Source organism: Pyxicephalus adspersus, chromosome 3 (genome assembly GCF_032062135.1).
Source record: "Pyxicephalus adspersus chromosome 3, UCB_Pads_2.0, whole genome shotgun sequence".
NCBI lineage: Eukaryota > Metazoa > Chordata > Amphibia > Anura > Pyxicephalidae > Pyxicephalus > Pyxicephalus adspersus.
In genome coordinates, this window is record NC_092860.1 from 34,900,005 (window position 1) to 34,922,670 (window position 22,666).

The 22,666-nt window shown below is 38.1% G+C and overlaps 1 protein-coding gene across 6 annotated transcripts in view; it reads left to right on the forward strand.

Annotated features, from left to right (window-relative positions):
- Nucleotides 1-22,666, forward strand: part of SMARCA2 (SWI/SNF related BAF chromatin remodeling complex subunit ATPase 2) — a 104,317-nt gene that overhangs the window by 78,621 nt on the left and 3,030 nt on the right. For all 6 annotated transcript variants that reach the window (XM_072404200.1, XM_072404199.1, XM_072404203.1 and 3 more), the window contains 6 exons: nucleotides 165-242; nucleotides 1,896-2,114; nucleotides 12,779-13,008; nucleotides 20,442-20,547; nucleotides 21,112-21,213; nucleotides 21,917-22,049. In XM_072404200.1, the coding sequence (XP_072260301.1) occupies nucleotides 165-242; nucleotides 1,896-2,114; nucleotides 12,779-13,008; nucleotides 20,442-20,547; nucleotides 21,112-21,213; nucleotides 21,917-22,049 (868 nt within the window). The remainder of the gene's footprint in view (nucleotides 1-164; nucleotides 243-1,895; nucleotides 2,115-12,778; nucleotides 13,009-20,441; nucleotides 20,548-21,111; nucleotides 21,214-21,916; nucleotides 22,050-22,666) is intronic.

Genomic DNA, 22,666 nt, shown 5'->3' on the forward strand with positions numbered 1-22,666 from the left:
TTATTTTTTTCTAACTTGTATAGAAGCACTACATTTATTTATGTACATTTATGTATTACTGTATGCCCCTTTTACACCTATTACAAGTGTTTTCTATGTTTCCATTTTGAGATAAATGGCTCTGCACTGGTAATTCTCTCACATCCTTGTGTATGTTTATGTAGGAAGAAGATGAAGTTCCTGATGATGAAACGCTGAACCAGATGATTGCACGCCACGAAGAAGAGTTTGACCTTTTTATGGTAAGCGGATTGTAAATTGGGTTTTTATCATGATCACAGCATTAGATGAAGTATTTGTTTGATTGTCTGCCATGCAGATGTGCTTTAGTATTTCTCAAGTGCACAATGGGTCAAAAGATGGAAACATTTTATCTTTGCCCCCATTGGAAAAGCTCTTTTTCTAATGGACCCGATCACTCGTGGCATCGGGAATAAAAGGAAAAGGGAACTCTAAAACTTTGTGTTGCCCCCAGAACAGAAATTAAGGTGGGTTCTTCCAAAAAGAAACACTGTAAAAGAAGGGATTCTCTTACATTAGCGAAATATTCTCGGACCTCCAGGTTTCTTTTCAGGACAAAAATCTCCCTCGTATCTCCCTCATCCTTTTCCATGAATGGCAAAAACAGTTTTGGCTTTGGATATGCAGTAATTATTGTCAGTTTACACAACAATATTTCTGTATTTCTAATGACAGAACTGTTTAGATATTTATGTAAATTACCTCTCAAAAATGTTTTTCTGATAAAAGAACAATAAATTTGTTGACTTTAACCTCACCTTGATTTTTTGGTATTGTTTGCCATGTATTTCAATGTCCCCTTATGAGGAGAGGTTATGCCCTGCTCATAAAAAATGTATACAGCAATCACTTCAAATTCAGGAAGCAATCTGCATCACTCATTTCAGCTCTATAGGGAATGAGAAAGGGTGGCAGTGAGTAGTTTCTGTTGGTATCAAACACAGGTTTCCTGAGATACCTATGAAAATGTGCAGATGTTTTTCTTTGTTTTGCCTAAATCACAGCCAATCTGATACACACTCATTCTGAAGCATGCTGTTGCACTTTAGAACAGCATGTGTACCTTAACCTTAGCTAGGCCTAGCTGCAAGCGCTTATTAAACTCTAAAGATAACCATTTACCCCTGAATAGGCAAGATTGCCTCTGTCACTGATTCAGGAGTAAGCGCCTATTCTCAAAGTTAGCTAGAGTAGGGCAAGCTTTTCTGCACCACACACATTTCTATGGACCTATCACTATTATCCTCAACCTCACTGAGCCATAAGAATATGCAAAAGATAAAAGGGGCAAACAGGCTTCTGCAGTAGGTGCTGGCAGAACAGTCGGAGATTACTTTACCTCTCTGGATAGTTTGGGGGCTTCTACAAGTATTTACAGGTTATTCTAGAACCCTTCACTTCATACCCACAGCAGTTTCCCCTTCCCTTCAATAGTCTTTTAAGTCCTTTATAACAGTAGAGTGGGCCTTGTGTGCCACTCCACCAAAATGAAATATTATTACATAGTTTTACACCACAGTCCTTCTATGGACCAGCATAGTGTGGTTCTCTCTGCAAGATGAAACACTAAATAATATTCTCCTTGCATAACTACATATTATGCCCAGTAGCGCAATGTTAACCTTTTAAAATTCAAGCTGACTATCCCCGAAGTTTCAAATCTGATAAAAATTATTCCACATACATTTTATTGATCTGTAGCCGCCCACTTGAAAAATATCTGATGATTTTACCTTGTTAAAAAATCACTTTTTATGGCCATCCTTTGAATAATAAAACCCACTGACCTCACGCAAGTATAAACATCTCCAATCACTTTTACTTTTGAACAACTTTCTTTTTTTAATGTAATGCTACATTTCTTTTTCATTCAGCGTATGGATCTAGATCGCCGTCGGGAAGATGCACGAAATCCAAACCGCAAGCCACGTTTGATGGAAGAAGATGACCTCCCCTCCTGGATCATCAAAGATGATGCTGAAGTTGAACGTCTCACTTGTGAAGAAGAAGAAGAGAAAATATTCGGCAGAGGATCACGCCAACGTAGGGATGTTGATTATAGTGATGCCCTTACAGACAAACAGTGGCTCAGGGTAAGTTTAAATGTATTTTATTGTGCAGCCTTGTTTCTAGACATCAGGGTCCTTAGTGGATGTTTATGTGTGTTAGCTTGGCACTATTTTATTTTAAAAATTGAAATGGTATGGCTCTTTTAAGCTTTTAATCCTCTATATTAACCTGAAATTGTGAATCCTATCTAATCAGTTGTGTACACAGACCACTCTACCCAGACATTTTCAGTCACGATCCATCATGTTGGTTTATTCATTTAAAGGCATTGTTGAACCCAGAAATCTTTTTAAGCCGGGTGGGAAGAAATTGTAGGTGGGCGGCAGCCCCTGTATTGTGACCCAACTCTGCAGTAACCATCCAAAAACAGCCGGATGGTTACTGAAACGTGCCAGGTGGTGCACCCAGCTAAAGAGGCTGGGGAGAACACTGAAGGGGTTTGCATGCTTGTGCTACCTAATATAATGTTTGAAATATGGAGTATTGTGGTGTTAGCAGTGACAGGCTAGATAAGTGTCTTTGTTGTGTAATGTAGGTATTTGTGGTACAACTTTTTTTTTTGTTGCAAGGCATGCTGTTGAAATAATTTGTTCAAAAGATATGATCCTACTGCAGTCCATGTTTTCTGTACAAACAATAAAATGAATGATTTATTTCAAACATTGCAACCATTCAGTCTGATTTTGGGACCTTCTTTTTCTGCCTTAATAGGTTTTAAAGACTTCTATTTTCTTCACAATGTTTTTATATTCTCTTATGGTAGAAAGTAAAGTGGATGTTTTACATTATTTTAGTTTAGGTTTGAGTTTAGGGATGTGGTACATGTGACTTGCTACAAATAACTTTGTCCTTTTAACTGGCCAGCAGCAATGGACATTTTTAAACTGAGCAGCATCATGAGAACACTGTGTAATTGGCCATAAAAATGGGGGCACTTGTAAACTTACAAACAGCAAAGGAATATCTCCTTGGGTCATGGTGCATGGGCAATCTCGTGCTGGCAATTAGTAATCAGGGTCAGAATTGGTAGGTGATTTCCTGCCAGGTGCCGGATGAAATTGCTTCTTTGCTAGCATGTCCGTTGTTATTACTGCCCTAACGATAGCGATTGTGATTTTGCAGTATACATTACACTGGGGAACAATTTTGAACAAAATTTTTGTTGACTTCAATCTTAGGCTTATTTATACTAAAATAGGTATGCTGATTCTGAAAGTGCAGTTAGTTTTCTTCTATCACGTCGGGTTTTTTCTCTACCACTTATATTAATGTGATTACTGTAGCGTGGATTTGTATAGGCTATTCATTTACAGGCAAGACAGTGTGGTCAGAGGTTGTGCGCTGCTCTGCGTAGTGAATAAGCAAAAATTATTTTTCTTCTTACACACGTATTTCCTTTCTTTCAGATCATGTCTGGCTCTGCTGTTTCCCGTCGTAAGTGTCTAAACAACCCTGATTCATTTTGTTATATCTGTGGCAGTTTCACCATTCCCAGTCAAAGGGTGAACATCAGCACATTTGTAGAGCAAGCCTATTTGGCATATATCAAAGTTAAACTTGGTAATAAAGATAAGTCTTGGGCCCCTCATAAGGTGTGCAAACAGTGTGTCGAGGGTTTACGGATATGGACAAAGGGAACACGTGATAAGATGCCATTTGGTATACCTATGGTTTGGTGAGAGCCAGGAGATCATTTCAGTGACTGTTACTTTTGTATAGTGAAAACTTCAGGATATAACAAGAAAAATAAATGTAACAGAGTATCCCAGTCTACCATCGGCTATACACTCAGTGGCTCATTCAGATGAAATTCCAGTGCTGGTTTTCTTTTCACTACTCTCTCTTGAAGAACATGATTATGGTGATGATTTTTTGGCTTGCAAGCTACTTTTAAAATGACCAAGTCAAAATGATCTACCGAGAATAAAAACTTGGACTTAATAACTCCTGTGCGCAGTCGAGTTTATTTTGAAAGGCAGGGCTCCAGTATCTACTTGTGTTGCCTTTGAAACTGGTTATTTACTGGTAGATCGCAATCCACCTGTTGGGCACCCCTGAACTAGGTGACAACAATGATGAAGAGTTTGAAATTGAAGTGGACTCTGTTCATAGGGGTTTGATCAGCATGAGTTGTGATTTGGCACGTGATTTGGGACTATCGAAAAAGGCTTAAGCGCTCCCAGCACTGCGTGAGAAACAGAGAAATTGCATTTTTGCAGTACTTTAGAACTGACAGTGGCTTTGTGTATTCCCGTAGTATACCCTGGTTTAATGGAGGAATTGGGAATTCCAATCTATAACTCAACTGAATGGCGACTTTTCATCGATGGCTCAAAGCGGAGCTTAACGTGTGTCCTCCTTCACAATGGCAAAATATTTGGGTCAGTCCCAATTAGCCATTGAGTTTCTCTTTGTGAAGAATATGCAGACATAAAGAGAGTCATTGAGTTGACAAGTTGCAATAACACCAACACAATTGGGTCACCTGTGTTGACCTTAAAATGGTATGCTTCTTTCTTGGTCAGCAACGTGGATATACCAAGTATCCCTGTTATCTGTGCATGTGGGACAGCAGAGCTTGTGAGAGGCATTGAGTGGAAAGGAATTGGCCTCCAAGATCTGCCCTAAAAGCAAGTGATCCAAACATTCTACATGAGCCACTTGTTGATAGAAAGAATATTATATTCCCGCCTCTGCACATGAAACTGGGTCTGATGAAGCAGTTCGTTAAAGCTTTGCCAACTGAAGGAGACTGTTTCAAGTACCTCACTTTGGCATTTCCTAGCCTGTCATTTGAAAAAACAAAGGCCGGTGTGTTTGATGGTCCACAGATTCGGCAGCTCATCAAAGATTGAACATTTCATCAGGACTATGTCAGAAGTCGAAAAGAATGCTTGGTTATCATTTAAAGCCATTTTCAAAGACTTTCCTTGAAATACACCAACAAATAATTACACAGAAATTGTCCAGAAACTCTTGAAGAGCTACAAAATGCTTGGTTGCAATATGAGCATCAAGGTGCATTTTCTGCATAGCCATCTTTCTGACTTCCCGGAAAACCTTGGTGCAGTCAGTGATGAGCAAGGTGAACGATTCCACCAAGATTTAAAGGTCATGGAAGGACGGTATCAGAGTAGATGGGATGTGCATATGATGGCTGACTATTGTTGAGGCATCCGGTGGTATTGTCCTAACACCTGATTCATTTTCAAATGTTTTACTGTAAAAAAAAAAAAAAAATCATGGAGTAACAATAAATCCTTTGTATGTATGTTTTTCCACAAAAATAGAGGGTACCCTGTATTGTAAAAACTGGATGGATAGCAAAAAAATGGATTAGTTTCTGTATTCACCACCCAAAAATTTGTAAAAAAAAAGTGTAAGATCTAACTCAACAAAAATGCATTCGCCAGGTTTATCTGTGAGGGACAGATTTCACACAGGTTAGTCAATATTAAGGGTGCATGTATGATCTGTTGGTGTGCTGATAAGACCATAGCCTTGCTGTTGCCGACACCCTATTAACATCAACATGTTTTCTAATCATGTAATTGGCAGTGGTATTTGTGGTGGTCACTGGAAGAAAGAAAGGGCCTCACTTAGGAAAGCTCTCCAAGACTTGAAAAGTAGGACTATCATGGGAGAATCTGAATGATAAGCAAACCTGGTGTAGGCTGAAAACATTTGTCAACTAATAGCAAATGCTTTTTATGACATCCGTTACAAGTTTGCTGGATCACCCAGGTTCTCCCATGATAGTCTATCTTTTCCAGTGCTGGGGAGCTTTCATAAATCAGGCTCATTCTCTCTTCCAGTGACCACCACAAAATACAAAATATTGTATATATAAAATACATAGAGTTGCCCTCTGCAGTAAGGATAATGACAAGCCTTGAGGTACTAAAAGGGCAATTTTGGGCAGTTACATTTACACTTACAGTAAGTACATGTTGTCCAGTGCCCATGACAAGGGTTGGCATGGGACAAATTAAGCAACTAACAGGTGTTTTGCTGTTCATGTTTGGCATGTTGATTGATAGGTGACCCTTAAACCCCTGGTAGTTAATGTTTGGCCCTGCCACTATCTCTTTTGCTAGACATCTTGGTTTTCATGATGATGTGTTCAAAAATATTCAGTAAAAAAGAATCCCAAGTGCTATTGTATCTGCATACCTCTATGACAATACAGTTGTTTAACCTGTGTGAGATGTTGCACAAATATTATCCAGATTCACAGAATGATCTGTGGAGGCATCATCTCTGTTACTACAACAGTGAAAATTCATGTAAAATGTGCCACTATCAGCTGCCATAGTCCCACTATCAGAGACATTGGACAAGAAAATCGTGTTCTTAGCTCACTAACAGGGATGTAAAGATAATAAAATCAGAAACCAACTCCAGAAAAGTTCACGTGTTTAGTTCTTCTTTACACAGGGAACCCTTTAGGGAAAATAGAAATGCTCTTTTCAGTTTTTGGCTATTGTATTTCTGTTATGGAGCATGCCATAAGACGACCAAATTATAAATAATTATTCTGACATTGCTGAAAGCATAAAGCTGTGTGCAAATATTATTTATTTCGCTCCTGGTATTTGCTACTTGTTTGACAGTTATCAGAGAATGGGAGAGGAGCCCAGACAAATCTGGTGGATAGAAAAAAACATTGGCTCTGGACCTAGAGCAAAGAAGCATGTGGAAGAGGAGAGAAATAGGAATACTTTAATGTTATTTTTATGACTAATAGGCTCTTATTTTTAGAGATGTGTTTTATAGATTCCCTTATATTTTCTATGTAGTCTACATGGTTTTATTAAGCTTAAAAAACTGACCTGCCGCTTTTAGATTCACGTGTATTTGTACTAAATATTTTGTTTTAGGTAATAGAAGAATTTGAAACATCTGGTGCACCCCTTTCCCTACTGTCCTGCTAATAAAGGACAATGCAGACAGAAACTGAATTGTTTTTGTATTTTTTTTATTACAGTATTGGAGGCTAGAACCCCCCCCTTTAAATATTTTTTTCACTCTGTCCCTGTTGCACATTCCCTTTGCTTTCTTACTGAATCAATTTAATGCCATACATAGGTGGAAATGTCTCTAATGGAGCTCTGAATAGCAGCTAAAGACAGTTTTGGCTGGACATGCACCTGAAATAATGTGTATATGAAGGCCAGTCTTAGAGATCTGGTAGACTTCAGGATCCTGCCTATCCTTGCTTCATAAATAATGTTCAGTGTGTACAAAGTGAAAGAGACATTTTCTTCTTTTTATTAGGGGGAAAAGGGTGGCTGTCCTATTTCAAGCTTGACAATTATTTTACTGACCCCTACATTATGTTTTTGTTGCAATGCTTACCATTCACTACCAGCTAATAACAGTGGATTAGCGGAGTTTGAATCATCCTCATATTTAGTTTTCTTGCCCTTCTCAGTTCATACAGGACGTATGTTCTCTTTATTTGTTTAGAGAAGCCATTATCAACCAGGGTTCCATGGAACCCCAGGGTTTTTTCCAGAGTTTGCTAGAGGTTCCTCAAACTATGGCTGAATAATTTCTAATTTGATGACACAACATAATTCTGAGGCCAGGGTCACTTGGTAGAAGCAGCTGCATGATTCTAATGTTGGCACTGTCTAAAGTTGGTATTCCAGCCACCACTGTAAGCTGTTCTTTCCACTGACTCCCAATACATTCTGTTTTAGCAGGGGTTTCCTAAAAATTATTTTAAAGGTTCCTCAGGAAAACAAAGGTTGTGAAAGTCTGTATTAAATGTACACTTCCATAAGATTGTGTGTGAATGTCAGCATATCTTGTTAATCAGACACTGTATATCAAAGTGATTTGTATGTCTGTTCTGTCTTTATCACTGCCAGTCAGTGTGAGGTGCTCCGTGTCTGTGCTTAGCTTCACAGTCCATACAAGCCATGGTCTTATTAGCTGAGATTTTTTCCCTAGACATCTCACTTTTTACCTTGTTACCCTGTCAGTAACACAATTCTGCACACTGTACTGTGTCCATGTAGAAGATGTGAAGTTCTCACCAAACACTGCTCTCTCGCTTTGTAAAGGGGGACTAAAGAGAGCCGATCTCACTGCGCATGCGTGATCGGCATATTGTTCCCCTCAGTGTGGGAAAACGTCCCTTCTGCGCATGCCTGATCTCGGACATGCAGCCAGGAGCCTCCCCGGATGTGTGACATAGGTATCCCAGGAGGGCTCTGCACACCTATTCTGTTCTGACATATTTTTATTTGATATAAAAGGGTTGTCTACCCTTTTATGTAAAGTAAAACTTTGAGTTTAGGTCCGCTTTAGGTGCACAATTCAGTAAAAAAAAGGTAAGAAGAGGATACCCCTTTTCATTCTTTCTTATTTAAAATATAACCAAAGATCCTGGTGGCACACATTGGCAAAAATACCCGAAAGCTTCATTTCGCTTTTTCAAGACACTTCTTTATTACCAACAGAGTGATATTTAGGAATCAGTCTCAAGACCAATGTGCAGGCTATAACAGTATACAGTACACAGTATAACATTTCCAGTAGAAATGTTTTTTTTTCTGGGCAAGTGTAATAGTCAGTGCCAGTTTCTTTCTTTTAGATTTTGTCCGTTTTGCAAACTACCTAAACGCTGCAGGTAAATCTTCTTTTTCCGTTGAAGTGAAATGATCTTTTTTTTGTACCATTCATAAAAGATTTGATGAAATCTGTGCTTCTCATCTGTCAAAATATTATTTTGGGCTGGGTTACCTCCTCATCTGTCATTAGGCAGAATTAAATAGAAATTAGCAATTTCTGCACAGTTCCACTTACAAATAGATGTGCTTGTCAGAAGAACCTAAGTCTCTGCAAAGATCTTCTAGTTCTGATGCTAGAATCACAACATATATACCTTGTGTTGGTAGCCAACGTGATGTTATATTACCATACATAAATGGTTAAATGTAAAAATATAAATAAATACAATTTGTTGTTGTCCTTTATGTTCTGCATTTTCTATAGGTCGTCCTGCTCATTGTGCAGATTACTATACAGTATTGCACACACAGACTTGGTTGTCGGGCTGCCAGGGGTTAAGCATTTTGCTGCTCAGTCCTTGTGCCTGCCTTTTCATTCACCTCACTAAATTGAGAAGGATCAGCAGGAGAGGCGTCACCATACTGAATAAGGTCTCACTGCAGCACGTCACCAATCAGAAATGTGGGATTTGTCTTTGTGATTTATAATTACCGTGCTGTAGATTTGGATGGGCATTCTGTCTTCTTTTTCCGTTTTTGTTTTATGTCACCCTTATTCGCTGGAAGTCTAGTCTTGTATAGCAAGATGTTTTTTTTTCGAGTCCAGTTGTCTGTATTGTATGCATAAATTATCTGTAAAAGCATCCCTAGTATGTAGAGAGGCGGTAGCCTCCCCCCCCTTATTTTTGTATTTATAAGCATACAGAGACAGCATGCATTTTAATTTACAGGCACAATAGAATTCTTACAGTCAGGCATCTGTAGCCCATCCCTCTAATAACAATGTGTAACAATAACATTTCTATGTTATTGCTGGATTTGCACCATTTTCTTCAATTTAACTTTCATTTCTTTAACATGAAAATCCTCATATTTGCTTCTTCAACCCAGGACAAATAATTGTGACCACGTAATCCTTTAGACCCCTCCCTTCAGTACATGCAGCTTTACATGTTCCTAGCATTCTCACATATACACCATTTGCCTGCCAACCTAATTTTAGGACATTAAGCACTATTTGCTGTCTAGTTCCAGAAATTGTCTTGGAAATATAGAAACTTTTCGAAATATAATAACATTAAAGACGTATATTAAAATACATACATAATCAATATTTCAGAGCGTTGAGATACTAATACAAACACTTTCCAGGAAAGATTCCTAATACATTGTAGATTGTACTTTTTTGTGTGTGCAGGCTGTATGAAAGTAGAGTCTTACCTGTAAAACTGAAATTTATGCAAAACAGATTACAATGCCGTTATGGCTCCCGCATAAATATTTAATATTACACATATATTTACCTCTGATCTTCGTTTTGGACAATCTTAAGCTGGTTCGTCATCTCACTCCACCTTTATTTCCTCCTGAATTTAGTGATTAGGATGAATGATTGCCCTTGATGAATATCTCATTTTTATGGCTGGAATAATGAGGGTAAATATGATAAGCAGTTGTCAATATTAAAGCAGGACTATAGGAAGAAGGCTTCAGGCCTTGTGCTAGTCAGAATGAAACAGCAGATTTGAGTATCACAATCTCCCCAGTATTACATTTTCTGTAAAAATAAAATTACTTGTATATGAAAACATAGCCTTTCCCCGGCTCCCTTTTTTTTTTTTTTTTCCCTGATCAGCTGATGAAGAGACTAGCAGCTCGCTGCTTTGCTGGCTTGTTAATTTTGTCCCCACTAACAGTGATTTCCGATAGCCGGCCTGCTGATAGTGGTAAGGTAAATATCCTTTTTTTCCTTGTTGTCTCGAAGATTTGGTAGAACTTATATAACAGGCATGTGTAGGTGTGTAGCACATCAAAAGCTGGTGTTCTTCGTGTTTCTCTGCTCATCTGAGTGCTCAAGGAAAGCAATACCCTTAACTGTTGACTGCCTTGTGTGCTGCGTTTTAGATTGGAATTTAAAGCTGTCAGGCAGGGCACGCTAGACATTGAGGACCGTAATTGTTTGCTAGCTGCAGTATGATGGGTAATGCTGTCTTAGCCACATAAATATTAATGACACTGTATTTTTCTACTGATTTATTCATTTTTTTCTTATTGTGTGTAAGTCGGCACATTTTGAGCATCTTCTATGGTGATTGTGTCTGAACGCTACAAGCATGATGGAAATTGACTTGTGATTATTAGGGCCTAGTCTGGAGCTGTCCCTCAGGATTTTCTGCTCATGTTTGGTGGGTTTACACTTTGCAAGGCTACATAGGAAACCGATCTGCCAGTCTCTTTGGCATGCTCACATGGCAGGTTGAAGGATTTCCTCTGTTTTTTATGCTTTGACTTTTTGTGTATGGGATTTGTTCTCTCATTTTTTTTACAAAGGAATTTAGAAAATATCTTGGCCAAGAACTGCTTTTCTTCTTGATTGTTCTACTCCTCAGATTGTAAATATTGGTTATGTTTGGTGCTTTGGAAAAGTGAAGGTAATTGCCATTTGATTAGACTTCATTTCAGCTGCTGTCAAAGGCTGGTAAACATTTGTATGCAGACAGCAATATTTAGATGCAGAACTAGTGTTTATCTACATAATGTTACAACAGATGTTCTGGTGCTTCCTTCTCTCTTTTTATTTTTGCATGTTTGAGTTCTGACAGTTGAAATGTCTGGAAAAGGGTGGAAAAAATTGCAGTCTGTGATTGTAAATGTTTTTTTTAATTTACAGTAATACTATTCAACTTTTGTTGACATTTGTTTTTACTTTAATATGTTTTAAAGTAGTAAATTAAACTGCAATTACTAGAGACATCTTGGGTTTTCCTTTATTGTGTGATTAAAATGCTGTTTGGGCTACAGATTTAGTATTATTATACCTGCTACTTCTTACTTTTGTATTTGTGTTATACAGATTTAATGAACCGTTTCACATAATATGGATGATGGTCTTGCGGCAGCCATATTTGTTTTTTTGTGCACATAGAGGGTTTGGAAATATACATTTCCTATCGAGCAAGACTGCACAAGACTTTATGTACAACTTAGTGTACACAGCTTTTATTAAACTAAGGGGAATGGCCTTTAACACAAGTGTAACTTGGAAAGAACACCTCCTCTTCTTTGGCAACATTAGGCATGAGGGGTAGCAAGGATTACACGTTAAAAGAATGTTTATATGATGGGTAAGCTTAAGCAGTAATAATGAGTTTTCAGCACCCTTGGTAAATAGAAATATGTGTAAAGTGCCTTAGTTTATACTAACCTCTCACTGCTCAGATATATTGGACCTGATTTATTAAAGCTCTTCAAATCCGGAGAGGATATACTTTCATCAGTGAAGCTGGGTGATCCAGCAAATCTGGAATGGATTCAAAATATTTGCTAGAAAATAGAAAATGACTTTTAGAAATTCATTCAAGGTTTGCTGGATCACCCAGCTTCACTGATGAAAGTCTATCCTCTCCAGCCTTGGAGAGCTTTAATAAATTAGGCCAGGTGAAACAGAAATGGTCAGTTCTTATTTGTTTGTTCTTGTTTTATTGATGCTGTACCATTTAGGTTTGCTTATCTATTTCTTTGGTTTGGATGAGTCTCAAATTCCCTGTTGATTTTTAAATATCTGTTTTATACTCTAGGGAAAATACACACAGTAGAGGTGAGAATATCTTTTTTTTACCATGAAGTGTGAGACCCAAACTGATTGAAAAGACACATCAAAACTTTAGGACCACTGAATATTTTAGAGATTTAGGAAACTACAGTTTGACTCCACTCGGTCCTTCCAGAACCTTTGACCTTTTAAAGTAATTTATGACAGAACTCTGACTGCACTAGCTATAAAAGTTAAATAGAGGTGATGATAAAGTTCGGCTTTAGTGTGTATTAGAAAATGTTGTGCTTTGTATATATTAGACAATTGCACCTATGGTGATTGTTGCAGAGTTGCATGATTGAACAATGAATAGGGGCACTGTCTTTAATGAATCAAATGTTCCATCCTTCAGGCAATCGAGGACGGGAATTTGGAGGAAATGGAAGAGGAAGTCCGGTTGAAAAAGCGCAAAAGACGAAGAAATGTGGATAAAGTTGTTGAATATGTTGTAAAGGAAGATGGTGAAAAGAAAGAGAAAAAAAGAAGGGGACGGCCCCCTGCTGAAAAGTTGTCACCAAATCCACCAAAGCTGACCAAGCAGATGAATGCTATAGTCGATACTGTAATAAACTATAAAGACAGGTATGTTTTTGTTTTTAAAAGATTTTCTTCCTACTTAAATGTATGGGCCATATTGTGAATGTCTACTACTTGCTCCAACAATTTTCACAATTCTTATAAAAAGTTCCATCCTAATTTCTAGAGCTTATAGAACTAACAAGGTGGACACCCAGTTTTAAAGATATGGTCAGGAATTTGATAAATACACAAGAATGTTTTACACATGAATGTGTTACACATAAACTGCACAAATCCCAAGAGCCACATCTCAGTTTCTACAGGCCTCGGTTAGCATGTTAAATGTTAGGGTTCATGACAGTGCAATTACAAAAGAATTAACCAAGTATGGTTTGTTTGGAAGGGTTGTCAGGAGAAGGACTTTAAAAAAAAAAACTTGGCATCACTGCATACAATTGCAAAGTTGTATCTGAACACACCACAGTGACTTCTGGAACAATGTTCTTTGGACAAAGTGGAGATGTTTGGCCATAATGCACAGGGCCAGGTTTGGTGAAAAACAAACACAGCATATCAACATAAACATGTTAGTGGAAGGGCAGTCATTTGGGCTTGCTTTTCAGCCATAGGATGTGGGCACCTTAAAGTCATTGGGCCTGAATAATCAAAGCTGTCCAAGAAGATAGACTTGGAGAACTTGGGTAATCCAGCAAACCAAAAATTGATTTTTGCTATTTTTTGGCAATTTTTTTTCAATCCAGGACCTGATCTATTTCAGGTTTGCTGGGTCATCAAGGTTCACCCATAAATGTCTTTTTTCTCCAGTCTTGGAGATCTTTAATAAATCAGGCTCATTGAGTTGGCTATGAACTTCTCTTAATACCGACGTATAAAGAGTCAAATGTAAGGCCATCCGTGGCACAGCTAAATCGTGGCTGAAATGCTGTGAGGGGATCTTAACAAATTGCTTAAACAATTGCCTACACACCTATGAGAACTGAATCAATGTTGCAAAAGGGAGTGGGCCAAAGTTTCCTCACAATGATGTGAGGGACTGATAATGTCATACAGAAAACAATTATTTTATGTTATTGCTGCTAAAAGTGGTTCTACAAGCCATTGAATCATGGAGTGTAGTTAGTTTTTCACACACGACGTCTTCATTTTGGCTTCATTTTTGTTAGATAATGACATGCCGGAATCTGTTCTTTTGTTAAATTTAAAGTATTTTAGAACTTACAAAGCAGCAGATGTTAAAGGGTGCCTTATGGATTGGCAGGAAAATTTGTAGACGGAGTGAATATAGCACCTAGGCTAAGGCATTTTGCATATTAATGCTCCATGAAAAGTTTTGTTGATGTTTAGCAGATGGATAGTTTGTATGAAAAGCCAGTGTTAGGGGTTCTGGAGCAGGCTCAAATGGAGCACCGAAATCTGATCACCTGGATCAGTTGGGTCACAATATCGCAGAGAACACAGTACTATGTGAGTCACTATACTATATGGGTCAGTTATAAAAAAAATAATAATAAAAAAAAATTGAGTTTTATATGCTTCCTTGCTTTACTAGGAAAGAAATGTTTCCTAGTATAATTGTCTTTTTCCACATTTTAAAATAGACATTACCTATCCATCACCAGAACTGGAAGTAAGGGGAAATGTGTGATCACATGAGTTATGATGTTTTATTTGTGGAAATTTCACCTTGCCCATCACCAGGACAGGAACCCAGAGGAAACTTTATTAATGGGGACAAAGACATAAAACATAAAACTACTGTGTAAATCAGGAAAGTCAAGTTAAAATTATAAGGTCCTATGTGCTATTGTTCCAGGTAAGTACTACATGTAAAGGATAGCAGAACAGTACACAACTAGGTTTATAAAATGAGTGAGTGATATGCCACTTGTACAGATATGTGTCATTACAGGTTTCCTGTAAAAAAGCACAGTGCACAAGATCATCAGTGACCAAATAAAAGTTCAGAACTTGGAAGAATTGTGGTAGAATGGTTACAGTAACACAGTGATGACAGGATCCTAGATCCATAATTGCTAGAGGACAGCACAACAGAAGGTGGTGTGCGTCATAATTTATATGTATGCTATGCATACTTGCATTTTAACGTTAAATCTTACCCCACAAACAAGTTTACTTTCATTTTTAAATTACCCTGAAAGTGAGAATTCTTTAGAGTAAACATTTTCTTTTGCCAAAACCCTACGCTGTATTTATATTTTGTCTTGCATTCCTCCTGGAAAACAACAGTGCCGGTGCATTATAGTTTTATATCTGCATTGTAACATCCCAAGCATTCCTGCCTCTGACTTCTAAGCTGGTTTACAAGATCTAGGATGAGATTTGGTGGTCACCAATGTGCTACTTGCTGTTTTATTTGCCGAAAGCTCTGACATAAGAAAGTGAAGCTCTCTATGTACGGAGAAGGCTGCCTCCATGCAGAGATATCAAGGCATGGTAAGGCTTTAATAGAATAAAGATCAGCTGTCTGCAGGGAAACTGCAGACACAGGCAATACTAGCAACTGATCCTTTACCCTCTGCTTGCTTTGTTTCCGGAGTTCAGATCTTTTTTTAAAAATTACATTAACTTTAAAGCTGACCTAAACCCTGTAATACTCAATGGTCCCTGTCCTGTCACAGGGCACCACCAACTTCTTCCTTCTTCTCTTCCTTTTTGTGATCTCAGAGCCATCTCGATTGGCTAGACCAGGATGACGCAACTCCTTCACAGGCATGCGGGAGTTCATTTATTGCAGGGTGAGCTGGTGTGTGCTGAGTATCCAGCTCAGTGATTTTCACAGGTCCGTGGAGTGATCAGCCAGGTAAGAATGCTTTTTGCAGAGGGAACATTGCCTGAACCTTCCTACAATAAAGCCCCTCCTGATTACAAATTTTTGGAGTGGAACATTAAAAATCAAGCTGAAAAGTTTCAGGATGAGTCGACATCAGAGTGAAGACAATGCAGCCAACAAGTGCTCAGCACCTCTGGGAACTATTTCATTTTAGGTGACTACCTCATAAGTCTGATTAAGTCATAAGTCATCAAAGTAAAAGGTGGCTACTTTACCTAATACTGTAAAGAATCCAAAATATAAAAGATATTCTGGCTTATTTAATATTTTTGTTTGAAACATAATTCCATACCTGTTCTGTCACAGTTTTAATGGCTACAATGTAGAAAATAAAGTTATTAACCAGCTCTCAATTCCCATGTCCTGGGGTATTCAGCATGGTTACTTACCCATAACGTGGTGTACAGCGTATGCTCCGTGCCACCCCTTTGTTTATAGGCGTTAATATTGGACCATTTGAACTTAAAATATCTGCCTTTTGCAGATGAAGTCTTAAGCTACGTACACACGTCAGATTTTTATCGCCCGATAATCGGCATCGGACAATTATTGGGCGAAAATCTGCCGTGTGTACAGTCGGTGTCGTCCATCGTCCGGACGACCGACCTGCCGGACGATGGACGACAGCCGATCGTAATGAAAGTGAAGGGGAGAGCGCGCAGCAGGGTGCCGCTCCGTCGCTCTCCCCCTCCCCTCTCCATAGAGCATGAACGGTGCTGTATGTACAGCATCGTTCATGCATCGTGCACTCCCTTGTCGTTGGAAAGGATCGTGAAAGATCCTTTCCAACGACAAAAATTGGCAGTGTGTACGCAGCTTTACTTTTCAGGTCTGCTCCTCACTGCTGTGCAATAATAATACAATCAGTCGCTTTGGGCTCATATCTGGATACATGATAAACTTCCAAAAGTATTATACTTGTAATCTAAGCGTAAACCTTCTTGGCATTCCTCAATCCCCTAATTGCCAGTTATTCTATCTAGTTCTATCTGAGTTGCCATCCCCAAAAACCCGGCCCGCCTTAACTCAATTAATGTCACTGCCTTTATGCATTCTTTACCTCACACATTTTCCACTCAGTCAACACTGAACCTTTTATATTTCCTTGTCTGCTATATCTATTGCAAACACTTCCACTTTATTTAACTATGAGAGATGTACAACAAATTCACTTTCTCCTTAGATACATGATTTGGCAAAAAATGGATCTAGAGCAAGCTTAAAAATCCTTAGCCAGACCACATTTAAGAGGAACTAAACTGAAAATCCCCCAAAACACAAAAAATTCACTTACCTCTAATCCCGCAGGGCAGTCCGATCCATCTGGAGGTTTCAGGTCCTCCTGGGATGCGTATCCAGGTATCCAGGGAGGCTGTGCACTCCAATTCATTCTCAATCACCTAGTCGATCGTAAATAAGGGGGTGGTGCTTCACCCTTTTAAAAAAAAAAAAAAAAAACAACAGCATTTTTACTTTACATTAAAGGGTTGTCTACCCTTTTATGAGATTAGGTACGCTTTAAGCAATGAGGTAAACCTCACTGATATTATTCGGTATAATGAGGCCACACTGATTCGTATCTTTAAGGTCTGGATCCATAACGCCTCGATTTACACTAATTGTGCCATCAATTTTCATCTTTTTCGCCCTGATCATCCCTCTTGCATTTTTCCTTTCCCTATTGGGGGACTTTGTAGTTCTCTCCTGGTTGCAATTCTATACATTTTCATACTTGGCACAAGGAAAGTATTAGCTCTATTAGGGTTCCTACTAACCAGGAAACCAAGAGGGTAATCTAAATACAGGAGGTCACACACAAACTTTCCAGACCTTCCCCCTCACTTTTGTCAGTCTTTCAGCAAGGACATACACCCCTATGGTCTTATATCACTTGGGTCTGTTTGACTAGTCAAAGTCGCTGAAAAGGATGCTTTTACTCCCACTTCCAAGCAATATCCATATGCTATGACTTTTTAAGAGACTATATTGGCTATTTGCAAACTTCCACTGGAGTGTCTAAATGGTTATGGCATTTCCCACAAATATCTGTAAGTCAATTGCTGAGAACATATACATCCTCTTAGAAAACCATCCCTTCTGTTTCCTATAGGGAAATGTTCTCTTCTAAAAGACTTTCACATGGGGTTTTCCACATCAGACAGCTTTCTTAAATGTAATATCCTGTGGGATGAATGTTTACCATAATCTATGGAATTGTCAGGTCATGTGAAACTTCTACCATTCTAAAAAGTAAATGTAGCCATCTTATCGGTTCATATGTTGAATACCTATTCATATTTTTTTTTTTTTTTACTATTTACGTCAACAGCTAGGGCTGCTTTAATGAAAGTTTGAATTAGTGAGTGAATGCTAGCAGATTAGCTTGCATAGCACAAGCTGACAACACAAGTCACAAAAATGCTTTGTGTTGTTTCTGCAGATCAACAGGTATTTTTTGTACCTGTACCCTGTTTAAAGGGATGAAATCAGTACGAACAGGTGCATTGTTTTTTGCCCAGCCCAATGCTTTATACCTAATTTGATGCAAGCAGAGATTCACCTCCTGGTATTTCAGGCTCCAGGCTTGAGCTGCTGATGTAGCCTTGACATTAAAGTTCAAAGAGCCAAGTTAAAATTGCTTAATTCAATATTTCTGATTAGGACCATAATAATGATGTCCTTTCAGACATGTATTTGTATGTTGTGTGTGATAGGAGAGCTGTATTGTTCTGTAAAAGCAGCAGACATCATATTGTAAAATCTAGAACACACAATGTAAGATTGAGGGGGCCTTTTATATTGTGCACAAACAAAGCGTTGTGGACACCTCCTGCCCAGACGTGTATTCTTTATGCATCCTTTTGCCACACAAACACTTAAAGCCATTACTGCAGTCTCCGCTCTCTGCAGCAGGCATCCCCTGTTGCCTAGAAACCGTAGTAACAGTAGCGCGCCTGCGCTGCTCAGCTAAGCTGGGAGCACAGCATGGATTTTATTCATCCCCAACTAAAATGGACATTAATATGTGCAGCCATTTATTGCTTTGTTAGTCCAAGCATCATGCACAGATTGATACCGCTTTAAACACATACCCACTGTACAGATCCTTCTTTACAGAGATATGTTTGGCTTTAGCAATAAACTATATTTTTGTATATTTATATGATAAATCTTGTAAATATATTCACATTTATTTTGTGCCTTTGTTCTTGAAATGAAAACATTTTCTGCCTCCAGGTATTCATTATCATTAGATGTTAAAAACAGGTTTAAGTGACAGTTAGTACGCTTTCCCCATGCAATTTATGGTGGCTTTATTATTTTTTCTAGTCCCAAACAAAAGAATTTAATTCTGGTTTTCTATTAATTCTTAGACTGACCAGATGTATCAGTTCTGTCTACCACTAGATGGCATCACCTGATAGGAACTGTGCAATGGTTAGTCTGGTTGTTTGCAAGAAGCAGCATTACCAGGCATTGGGCATTCACTGTAAAGGTTATAGATGTGTGCATTTGTCACCTAGATTTTCATATACACATGGTGACAGTACCAGTGGTACCTACAGAAAGTATTGTAAGTATGCTTATTGGAAATCAGAAATCCCATTCACTGAAATAGAATGCTGATTGCAAAATGGTGGTCACCTCTGGCAAATGCTGAATGACTATAATAAATTGGTGGTTATTATTTGTGTAGAAGTAAAACCAAATAATGCCAAAGGGTAAAAAATGAGTGCAGTTCTTGGTAAGCGACCCCCTTCTATTATTAGAATATCCCTTTACCTTAGTGATGTTTTCCTAGACCTATATACATAAGCAAAATAGGAAGATGTGCAGTAACATATAGCAGCCAGTGGGCAGGTAAAGTATATTGTCCTGAGGGCTGTGTGTTGATAAGGGGTGAAATCTGTTTGGTAAAAGAGCTTGAAGAGTCAGTTTGGCTACATAAATTATGCTAACATATTTAATTTAATTCGTTTTTGTATATTGATTCTATTGTATGCTTTATTGTATAATGATTGGCTTCTCAAACATGCAATTCACATGGCCTGGAGACCTTGTCACTTTTTTGCAAAGAAAAGGGTTACACTTACCCTTTCTATGTCTCTATTATCTTCTATTTTCAAAAACCACTGTAGCTGAAATAGCAGCATCCGGAGCATTTCCAGGTGTGCACTGTGGTCGTCTTTCTGGCTTTGTATTCCAGCCAGTGAGATCCGAGGAAGAAACCACAGTGTACAGAGACATCTCAACTATACCAGACATCGTAACTGGAGAACAGTTTTTTTCCAGCTAAGCTAGTATTTTTCCTACTTAAGGAGCCATGCCCAATAAGGTGATATGATCATTGTGCCAAAAAGTGGATAATACATAAAAAAGTGTATAAAATGTAAAAAGCTGAAAATTTGTTTGACAGACCATGTGAGAAGAAATAACTTTTAGCTGTCAGTTGGTTGGATCAGTCAGTTTTTAGAAATGATTTCTCCTAATGTCTTCATTAGGATACAGTGACATTTCAACAGCTGGCTTTGGCCAAGTTATTATGCAGGATCCTTGTTTACTCTGTTATCACAGTAGATTTATATGACTACATTGATTGATATGTTTGCCTGTTTAATTCCAGCTCTGGACGACAGCTAAGTGAAGTCTTCATCCAGCTCCCCTCAAGAAAAGAACTGCCAGAGTATTATGAATTAATCCGTAAACCTGTTGACTTCAAAAAAATAAAGGTATGACTCACAGTAATTTGAGAAATGTTACAGCCTACGTACATAGTGTTTTCCATAGTACTACACACCAAAGGATTATAGTAATAACTAGTAAATAAAGCTTATTTATGTTTTGTGATGTCCTTTGTATGGAAACAAGCACGATTACATGAGATAAAACATGGTTTATATCTGTCATATTAACAAACGTATCTAGGCTTCACATGGTTTTTGAATTATTTAATTATGGGCTGCGAAACCTATTGGTAGACTTATAATTTATTCATATATTAACATATACTTTTCTTGTGCCAAGTTGAAAGTTACTACACATTTGGGGTTCAGTTTAATTCTGTGTGATGCAGTATAAACTCCCTGACCAATGAAAATTGAATAGACTAGGTTTCTCTCTGGCATCCATAAAGCTTCAGATTTTACATTTCTTTCATGGAACCTGTTTTGGGAATACAGACATTACCTACAAGCACATAAGAGAGAATCACTTTTTAAACACAATGTTCGATGTTTATTAATTGGGGTATTTCATTGCACAGCTCGATAACTGTTCTTTCTTTGAACTAATAGGAAAGGATTCGGAATCACAAATATAGAAGCGTAGGTGACCTGGAGAAGGACATCATGTTGCTTTGCCACAACGCACAGACATTTAACCTCGAAGGGTCACAGGTTAGTATTGCTTTTCTTTATCGGTTTATGAAGTTGTCAAATTAGGCTCTGGAAAGGGTTCTCCTTCTGTTCTCGTTTAAGTCAAAAGGGGAGATTTATTCAAAACAAAGTTGTCCTGTCACCCACTGGAGCACAGACAGGATTTTTTTTTTTACTTTTCATTCCGTCCCAGTACAGTGTACGATTTTGGTTGTTCTAATTTAGCTTTATAGAAAGTGTTCATATTTAGTCGCTTTCCTGGATAAGACATGGTAATTTGTAACAATCATTGTGCACAGATTTCTGATTTCAGTGGTGTAGGGTAGAATGTGGTCAACTATTGAGTCTTTAGCGCTGTTTAGTACTATTTTGGGAAGAATTAACTTACAGCACTGCTGTGACTGGTCAAGCTCCACTGCTTAGATAATTTGTAGTTGTGGTCTCTATATCCTGTGGGCATACCTCCAGAGACAGGTGATAGGGTATTGCCTTTTATTTTGGAGAAAACTGGTTGCATGTGACAGTGGTAGCTAATGTAAAAAGCTAAGTATAGCTGGGTTGAGGAAATAGATCTACTTGTTAAAGTGCCTGGTAGTGGGAGTAAAAAAAATGTTCTCAGGGTTAAGTTGTTCTTTTTTTTATTAATTTATTTTTTTCCTTAATTCAAGCAGTTCAAGAATTAAATCATTAGCATTGAACACTGACACACTGTGCTTTTTTTTAGATATATGAAGATTCCATTGTGCTACAATCAGTTTTTAAGAGTGCAAGACAAAAGATTGCAAAGGAGGATGAAAGTGAAGATGACAGCAATGAAGATGAAGATGATGAAGACGAAGACGAATCTGAATCTGAGTGTAAGTGGGGCATAAACATCCTATATTTGACCAAAGGGATGGCAGCAGAGCAGCATCTGTAACAGGAGGATCTGTATTAGTAGCTGCAAGAGTTCCTCTGTCTGAGGTCCACTATTATTTAGAATTCCTGCTTCCTTCATCCTAATTCAAAGCAAATTTACATTTAGAAACACCATTGACCAGAAAGAGCCCCTTGGGAAAACATTTCAGTTGTGTTGAAAGGAATTTAAATTTCAAATGACTTAAAAATGAAGATCTTTATAATAAACTATTATAAACCATAATAGGTTGGTTTCCCTATTTATAAAACATAGCTTTCATACCACTGAATTGATGGCCAAAACACCTGTATTCAGTTTGAAACAATGGTTCTAGAGTAATAACCCATATTGTCAGGCTTACCTGAAAACAAAAACACCATATGGGGCTGGATTGTGGTGCTCAGGTAACTCCCAAGTAGTTGCAAGCCCTAATGCCCATAGTTTATGCATGATCAGAAATTGTTGTAAACTAATTGTCTTGTAGAATGAGCTGAGGCACAGCTTTGGCTTTTCCTATTTAGTGCTGCTCGTGTGTAGGACCATAATTTGCAGCCTCAAATACACTTGCAAAGGGCA